Source organism: Teleopsis dalmanni, chromosome 1, assembly GCF_002237135.1.
Source record: "Teleopsis dalmanni isolate 2A chromosome 1, ASM223713v2, whole genome shotgun sequence".
In the NCBI taxonomy this organism is placed as follows: domain Eukaryota; kingdom Metazoa; phylum Arthropoda; class Insecta; order Diptera; family Diopsidae; genus Teleopsis; species Teleopsis dalmanni.
Window position 1 is genome coordinate 126415158 of NC_051846.1, and position 9647 is coordinate 126424804.

At 32.1% G+C, this 9647-nt stretch overlaps 1 protein-coding gene across 1 annotated transcript; it reads left to right on the plus strand.

The window, feature by feature from the left end:
- Positions 1-8523: 8523 nt before the first annotated feature.
- Positions 8524-8994, plus strand: LOC119665986 (uncharacterized mitochondrial protein AtMg00860-like). Its single transcript, XM_038075247.1, has 2 exons — positions 8524-8647; positions 8714-8994. Exons 1-2 carry the CDS (start codon positions 8524-8526, stop codon positions 8992-8994), a joined length of 405 nt encoding a protein of 134 aa, XP_037931175.1.
- Positions 8995-9647: the final 653 nt, after the last annotated feature.

A 9647-nucleotide genomic window follows, 5' to 3' on the forward strand; every position in this document is an offset into this window, starting at 1 on the left:
AATGGGGTGAACCAGCAATTGATCTGGTTCACTTTCTGGTTCAATGTGGAATGTATTATATGTAAAAGATAAAAGTGGAACGTATTTTAATGCAAATGAGGTTGGCAATGCGAAAATTATAAACAAATCTACATTTATATTTATTTATTATTGGTTTTATTTATTTATTATTTATTTTATGTACTTATTTATTTAATATGTCATTATTATTTATTTCTTTGTTTGAAGTAATGGTTTAATTATTACTATTACTATAAATTAAAATTATTAAAATTAATTAAAATTTTTACTTTAATTATTTACGTTTTATTATTATTAAAAAAGTGTTCTTTGATAATTTATGAAAATCAATTAATTTGAAATGAATATATAAACATTAAGTTGAATACATTAATTAAAACAGAACAATACATAAAGAAACAGGCTCTCCAATAATTAATATATAGCAATTGTATATTTTATGCGCAAATATCAATCAAATAATCTTTAACGGAAAAATTATTGATCGTGTCCACAAAATTTCCACTATATCCATGCTGATGCACTTCATCCCCTGAGCTTAATAAACTTGGACTAGTGTTTAAAAAGAAAATAGAGGAGTCAGTTTTGCTTGATAATTCTTATAAAATCTGCAATTTTCATTTATTTAGAATAGAATTAAATTTAAGTTTTTAAGTAAATACTAAATAAAAACTTACATTTCGTACTTCAGACATTTCAATAAATTTTATTTATTTTCTATTTTTTAGATTTTTTGTATTCAAAATTTTCTCATTTATTTTTTTAGCGCCAAAATTATTCACATAAATCAAAAAATTTTGTGCACAAACCCAACTGGCATATTTCATGCGTTGCCAATTATTTTCAAACGTGATCCGTATCGTTTCAGCATAGACGGTCCAGATCATTGAGCGGATCATGTTTGCTGAAACGCAGCTAATATGATCCCGGAAAACACTTAACACAAATTCATGTGTTGAGCATGCCGCTATCCAAATTGCCAAATGCATATTGAAATAATTAAATATGTATTTAAAATAATAAAATAGACGAGTCAAATATCTGACTCATAAATTATTTTATATTTGGCATTTTGGGTTTCTCGATCATGCTTGATATCCGAGAGTTTTGGGTTGGCGTGACACATTTAATATTGCACAGCGTATTGCGTGTAGTCATGGTTAATATGCCACTACATCTGTGTTAAGGGGGTAATAATAATATTTAATTAATTATAAATTTTACGAAATGGTACAATGTTGCACGGTATTTTTTAAAAAAAAATTTTATTAGTATTTTATTAAAAGTAAATTTTATTATTAATATCCCCTAACACAGAATATAACAGCCAACGAATGCCTTCAACAGAGTTCAAGGCATTTGTGAAAGTTGTTGTGAGAAAAGTTGTTTTTGTCAATATCTTTTTTATTTATTACTCGATTTTAATTATTTTTGCATCAATTCATATCAGAAAAATATGAATAATTTAAAAAATTACCGTGCAACATTGTACTACTTCTTATTTTTTTTTTTAATTTAAATTGAAAAATGTATGATATGGCGGTATGGTATATGTTATGCAGTTTACAGACGAAAATTTAGTTGTTAATGTGCAATATATATTTGATAATTTTAGAAAATCTGTCAACTCATTTTTAATGATTTATATACCAAAATATTCTAGAAAGTGTATACTTTTCAAAAAAGTACCGTGCAACATTGTACCCTTTCGTGAAATTTATAATTAATTAAATATTATTATTATTCCCTTAACACATAATATAACCGCCTATAAATACTTTTAACAGAGTTCTTTAATAAACTTTACAGTGATGGTGAGTTTTTAGCATTGTACAGCTTTTCAATGATCAATCTAGTTTTAGGAACTTTAAGCGTGCTGGCTGAAAATAGCATTTTTTTAAAAATTTTTTGAAAATACAGCTCTGCGTTTTTAAGTAACGTTGCTAACTTGACGCTGGTTAAATCGAAGGAAATATAGTCAGTTAATATCACACACATTATTTTAAATATATGACTGAAAAATGAAAGAATGCCATATGTGTCATATAGGAATCCGCGGTGAGACGGGTCTAATATGTTCAGGTGAATGTGGTCATGTTTATCACACTGCTCCAAAATGTTCAAGTGTGGAACAATTTAATATAAATATTTTAAATAAGAAAATGATACATTTTATATATGAAGACTGTGTGCAATACATATATAATGTAGACTTTGCTTTAAGAGAAATGCAAGAAAGTATAATTAAAAATACGAACCTTTTAAAAGAATACAAAAGCGAATTTAAGGAATCTCTTAAAATTAATGAAATTTAAATTAAATCTTTACTAAAAGCAATTGAAACTAAGTATTCAGATAGAGTCACCTCTCTTATGGCAGTGCAAGAAAAATATGAAAAAATATTGGCTTCGTTTGAGCAAAAAGTAATAGACTTGTCTAATAATTTGACTAAAAATAGCAACGTTTTAGGTGCTGAATTCGTAAAGACAATCAAAAATAATGAAATTCAAAGTGAAATGTAAGCCGGGAAATTAAAGATGAAAAACAATCGTAATATCCCAATAACGCTAAAACCTAAAAATAAGCAATTAAGTGAAGCAACTAAACATGATTTAAAAACTAAAATAAATCAATTAGAGCTTAATGTTAAGGTTTATGGTTTTCATTCTAAACATGATACGAGGATAACAATAAAGTGTGTAACCTCAAAAGGGAGAGAAATTCTTGCAAAAGAAATTAAGTAAGAACTATGAAATTAAGACACCTGCTATGCGAAACCCTAAAAACCTCATACCGGCATGAGCGAGCGTTTGGAAAATGATAAATTTCTCCAGGCAATAAGAAATCAAAACAATATGGAAATTAAGTATATAAAAGTCTTAAAAATATATGAGTCCTTCAAAAATAAAAACATTTTTAATGCGTTAGTTGAATTAGATGGTACTGCTTTCAAGCAATTTATGAGCGTTCGTAGACTTAATATCGACTGGGAACGATGCATAGTGTACGAAAACTTGAACGTAATGCGATGTTCCAAGTGCTGGGGTTTTAACCATAAAGCGACTGTTTGTAAGGAAAGTGATCATGTATGTGCAAAATGCGGTGAAGTTGGTCACATACACAAAGAATGTAAAAATAGCTTTACCAGATGTGCTAATTGTGTCAAAGCCAAAAATAATCTTAATTTGCAAAAATTCGATGTAGACCACGATTCCAGGGATCTAATATGTAAAACCCTGTAAAGAAAACTTAAACTGGAAGCTGAAAGAATTGATTACCAACTTTGATGAACCACAAAGTCTTAATAAATATATTAAGTAAACAAAATTGCGGTCTTAATATGGTACATTTTAATGCTAGAAGCCTAACTGATCTGAAATTTGACTACATTAAGACTGTTATTGCAAACTCTGATGTTGATGTCATATGAGTGTTGGAAACTTGGTTTAATAGCGACATCAGTATTTTATATCTTTCAGTAAACAATTATAGTTTATACCTCCATGATAGGAAGCAAAGGAGAGGAGGCGGGGTGGCAATTTACTGCAAGTCTCATTTAAAAAGTAATTTGGTATGTGTGTCTGGTGAGTCCGACATTGAATTTATCATAAGCATCAATATTGGTTTTCAGAAAATGTTGGTTGGGTATGTGTATAATTCACACAAGTGCTTCAGTTGCGATCCCTTTTTTGATACACTGCAACCCATTGCGCTTAATTTTGACTTCTTGGTGATTTCAATAATGATCTACTCTCAAACTGTGGTAATGTTTCCCGTTTAAATGATCTTATTGCCATATCGAGCTTAAGTATAGTCAATAGTAACATACCTACTATATATGCCAATAATGTTAAGCCTAGTCTTCTGGACATAATTGCAGTTTCTGATATAAGCAAATTGTTGTTGTTTGAACAGATTTCATTTGTTTCAGATCATGACCTACTATTTATTACGCTTGACTTCAAGAAAACTAAAAAACCCATCTCAACTAGATTTTCTTTTTGGGATTATAAGTCAATTGATTCAGTGGGATTATTTTGTGAACTTAATTCAACTGAATGGAATGAATGTTGGTCTGGTATTTCAGCTGATCAAAAATTCGATGCATTCAATAAGAAATTGCTTAGCCTTCGTCATCGCTATGTACCTTTTCGTTCTATAACCGTCAATAATGTCTCTTGCCCATGGTTTAATGCTAGAATAAAACATTTTATAAATTTAAGAAATAGAAAATATGCAGTCTGGAAAAAGTACCCTACTGAATTTAACTGGATGAAGTTTAGAATTGCTAAAAATGTAGCTGCTAGAACTGTTCATACGGCTAAGTCAGATTACTACGAATCTAAGTTTGGTTGTACTAAATCTACTAAAACCCTTTGGAATAATATCAAAATGCTTGGGATTATATGAAAAAGTAAAAATATATGCAATGTGGAGCCAAATGCTCTAAATAACTTCTTTGTTTGTTCTGTAGATGATAATGGTAGCTCTTCTTCAGTGTTCCTAGATATTGATTTTGTTGACGCTAATGAAGGCTTTAGCTTTTACTGTGTCAGTAAAGATATTGTTTTTAAGAATATAATGAGTATTAAGTCCAATGCTATTGGGTTAGATGAAATCACTCTTAAATTCATAAAGCTCATTTTACCATTCATAATATCTCCATTAAGTCATATTATAAACTTTTGTATTACTACCTCTATTTTTCCAGTGGTATGGCAACAAGTTAAAGTTATACCAATTGAGAAAAAAGCCAATGCTTCATCAGTTTCTGACTACCATCCTATCAGTATTCCTCTTTCTCTTTCCAAAGTGCGTGAGACTATAATGTCTGAACAGATTCGTAATCATCTAAACATTTTCCATCTGCTATCTCCCTATCGATCTGGTTTCAGAAAAGATCATAGTTGTGCGTCTACTATGTTGAAAGTTCTAGAAGATATTAAAGTGAGTTATAATAGTGATTTTGTTACTTACTTATGTCTTCTCGATTTTGCAAAAGCATTTGATCAAGTTGATCACGCTTTGCTCTTTAAAAAGCTTATATATAAGTTTCATTTCTCCAGATCAGCTTCTAAATTTATTTTTAGTTATTTAACTGAGAGATTTCAGTCAGTAGTTATTGATAATAAATTTTCAAACTTTGAACATCTGTTTTCTGGGGTTCCTCAAGCCTCGATTTTGGGCCCATTGCTATTTTTGATCTATATTAATGACGTTTTCTCATTATGTCAATTTTCGAAGCTACATGGATATGCTGATGATATACAAATGTATCATTCGTGTCGGAGTGTTAATTTAAATGACCTTGTCACAAAGATTAATAATTAATATAGATTTAATATGCAAATTAATTATATTGTAATTACGGTTGTATTAAAAAATATATTTATTTATTATTCGACGGAATTCACATCCGACCGCGTTCACCGTGCAAACAATATAAAAACTTAAAACTAGCTTAAAACTAAAAACTCTTAAACTTCAAAGGTTCTACATTTTACGATATTTACTGGTAAACTCTTTACCGACAATTCCCACCAAGTGTGTTTTGAAGAATTTTGTTTACGTCTAGGTTTTGAAAGATTTGTTTACGTCTGGACTGTTTTATGCGTCTGCTCAGTTTATGACTGTCGTACACGATGATGATGATTGTTTCCAAGAGTGTTGCTGCTGAGGTAATAAAGCGTTGAGTTGATCTTGAAATTATGTTTCGGTTTTTCAAGTTTAAATTCTTCATTATGATTTACAATATATATTATTATCTTAAAATTTTGGATGGTTCATCTTTAAATGATTATTAATTACAATTGTTTTTTGTTTAATTTAGATATGTAATATTGTCTATTGTTACGTTTTATATTTAACTATAAGTGGTTGCTTTTGTTGTTTGGGTTTCATGAATTTTTATGTAGAACTTAATTAGTAGTTACATTGATTTGTTTTTGAAAATGTTTAGTAAACTTATTATTTTTTATAGTAAAGATATTTGAATATTTGACCATATATTCGCTCAATCGTAGTTATTATATCTATTTTAAAATTTGACAAAGATTTGTTTATTAGTGTCACTCTTTTGATATTTTTACTTTTATTTATTGCTTGATTGTTACTTCTAGTATCATTGCTCTTATGCATCTTTTCATGCTCTCATGAGTGTTACGCTCTCGGAGTGCATTAATGTAAGAAATATCCGACAAATTCAGAAGTGGGATTTAAAATAAAGTGTGCAAATAATAATTTAATGGTAATAAGTGTAGACAGTTATTAGTGAAAATAATGGATTCGAACACAATGGGAAATGCAATTGACTTGGATGATTTTCCTTCTGTAAAGGAAAGTAATTTGAAAACGCAATTGCATGAACATAATGATCAGGAGAAACAAAGTGTCGCCGATGTTAATACGGCAAACGAAAACACCACCGTTTTGGAATTGAAAGCCGAAGTATTGCGTCTCCAGCGGACATTGGAGTCATTAATACAGCCTATCAATGCGGTGGCGACGTCGATGCCGGAATTAAATGCGAATAAGTATTTTGTGCCGAATACTGCTCTACATGCAACAAGTCAAACTACAACTACAACAGATACAGTGAGTGTTTCTTTGCCTTCGATAACTGTACCTAACCAATACATGAATAAATATTCGTGTGCATCAACAAGCACAGTGTGGCCTCTGCCAGCGTCACATGTAATGAATATGCCTAATGCGTCTACGTCGGCGCCAGTAATCTTTTCAATCCCTGAGTGTGTGCAAAAGTCGCCGTTGATCGCGCCGAACATAGCTGTAGCTGCTCCGTCAGCAGAATACGCACCGTACATGCAGAACAGACAAGATCAAACCAATTTGCAGTATGAAACAAATATGAATTCGAATGTTGCTATGGCAATGCAGAGTGCGAGTAACTACTGTAATATAAGAGAAATTATAGATGCTTTGCCGCCATTCGACAACAACAGTGATGACGTCACATCAGTGCAGTTTGTTCAAAGTGTTGAGCAATTAAAGAATGCATACCAGTGGAATGACTATGTTATTCTATTTGCTATAAGAAGTAAATTGAGAGGTGCCGCAAAATTGTGGATCGATTCGCAACCAGTATTTCGTAGCTGGGGTGAATTTGTGGTCGCATTCTTAAATGATTTTCCGTGTGTTTTGAATGCTGCTGATATTCATATGCAGTTAATGGGCAATCAGCAGAGAAAAAATGAAAGCGTTGTTGAGTACTACTATCGAATGTAAACTATTGGACGCCGCGGACAACTCGAAGACCAAGTGGTCATAAGATATGTAACCATCGGGTTGTATGACTACGGGTTGCGGAAGACATTATCTGCTATGTAATTTAAAAATTGCTCAGATTTTGTGCGGTCGTTGCAGAACAGTAATGTAAGCGTACGAAGACCAGCAGTACGTTACAATGATAATCAATATATGCCGAATAAAAATAACAGTGACTCCAGTGTAACTCGTGTGGTAAAAACGGGACCGGTTTGTTATAATTGTCGGGAGTATGGGCACATTTCGAAAAATTGTCCAAAACCGCAACGAAAGCCGCGTTGTTCAATGTGTTCAGGAAACCATGACACAAAAACGTGTAATAAACGAAATCCAGTAAATGCGATTGAAAAACCTGGTATTATAATTAAACAAATATGTATAAACAATATCTTATGTAACGCTTTGATCGATTCAGGCAGTGGTGTGTCAATAATTAAGCGTAATATAGCCATTATATTGAAATGCAAACTAATAAATTTGTGTTCCGAAAAGACAGATAAGTTGTCAATAACTATTGATGAACAAAAGTACAAGTGCGAAATGCTAGTGGTCGAAGATGATACCATGGCATATGACGTTATTATCGGTATTGACTTATTGTCCAAATGTCGCGTTGTGATTGAAAATGGAAACTGTCAAGTGTTTGCGATAACACCCGAAAATTTTAAGTGCAACGAGAATTTATCGGTAAACGAACAAAATGAGTTGCGTAATTTATTAAATAACTATTATGATTGTTTTGGCGAAAATCTAAATGAACTTGGTAAGGCGAAAACAACGAAAATGGAGATTGCGGTTACATCTCCAACGCCGATAACAAAAAAGCCTTACAGCATACCAATTCCTAAACAACGTGTCGTGGAACGAATTGTTGACGAATTATTAGAGTTAAACATTATTCGAACATCAACTTCAGAATACTCGTCTCCTATTGTTCTTGTACCGAAATCGAATGGTGAAGATCGTTTATGCATCGACTACAGGGCATTAAATGCTGTAACGGAAAAACAGCCATGGTCAATGCCTACAGTAGATGGTGTTCTATCAACTCTTGCGGGAAAAAGATTTTTCACAACTTTAAATATGATGTCAGGTTATTATCAGATTGAAATTGCTGAATCATCGAAAAAGCTGACAGCGTTCGTCACCCATAATGGTCACTACGAGTTTAACCGAATGCCATTTGGCCTCAAAAATGCTCCGTGCGTATTTTAAAAGATGATGATGAAACTTATGGAACCGCTGAAAGGTAAGGTGGTTAGTTATGTTGATGAAGTCATTGTGGCATCTGAAACAGCACAAGAAGGGCTTGAGAATTTAGAAGAATTTTTGAAAATTATTCGTAATGAAGGATTGACCTTACGCCTATCGTAATGTTATTTTATGAAAGGCAGTGTATCGTTTTTAGGTCATGAAGTCGACGAGAATGGTATAAAACCTGGTATAACTAAAACCATTGCGATAAAACAATTTTCTATACCAACAAATGTAACAGAAGTCAGACGTTTCTTGGGACTTACAGGTTACTTCAGGAAATTTGTTCAGAATTATGCACAAATTGCTCATCCGTTAACACAGTTAACGAGAAAGAATATTGCTTTTAAATGGTCATCGGAATCTGAAAGTGCTTTCCTCAAACTAATTGAATTGTTAGCTAATGAGCCGCTTTTGGGAAAATATGACATATGACATATGACATATGAAATATGACAGCATATTTCAGTCGATTATGTACAGATGTTGAAAGTAAATATCATGGATATGAATTAGAGGTTTTAGCGGTAGTTGAAGCATGTCAATGTTTTCGAATGTATCTTTTGGACAAACATTTTAAAATCTTTACGGATTGTTCAGCTATTTCCAGTATTAAAACAGTAACACCAATGATTCCACGAGTCGCAAGATGGCTGTTAAAATTGCTCGAATATGATTATACGTCAAGTCATCGCCCAGGTAATTTAATGGCTCACGTTGACGCAATGAGTCGAGCTCCTGTTGAACCGCCATGCGAAGTTGTATCTGCAAATTTAATGATGATTGACATTTCGAATGAGGATTAGATTTTGACAATGCAACAGCAAGATGCAAATTTACAACAGATCATTGATATTTTAAAAGGACGTGTCGATTCAACAGAGCGAGAGCAGCATGAGAAGGAATTCATTTTAAAGGGAAATCGGCTCTATAGAAGACATCATGATGGGAAAGAGTTACTGGTCATACCAAAAGGAATACGATGGAGAATTGTGAAACTTTGTCATGATGATGCTGGTCATCCAGGTGTGGATGGCACAATAAAACGTATTAAACAACATTTTTGGTTTCCTCGATGTCGAAATTTT

What these genes read in the sequence shown, in the direction of transcription:
- LOC119665986 (XM_038075247.1), top strand. Translation starts at nt 8,524, where the DNA reads ATGATGATGAAACTTATGGAACCGCTGAAAGGTAAGGTGGTTAGTTAT. An exon ending in AGAATTTTTGAAAATTATTC is followed by an intron (nt 8,648 to 8,713) that starts GTAATGAAGGAT and finishes TATCGTTTTTAG; the next exon opens with GTCATGAAGTCGACGAGAAT.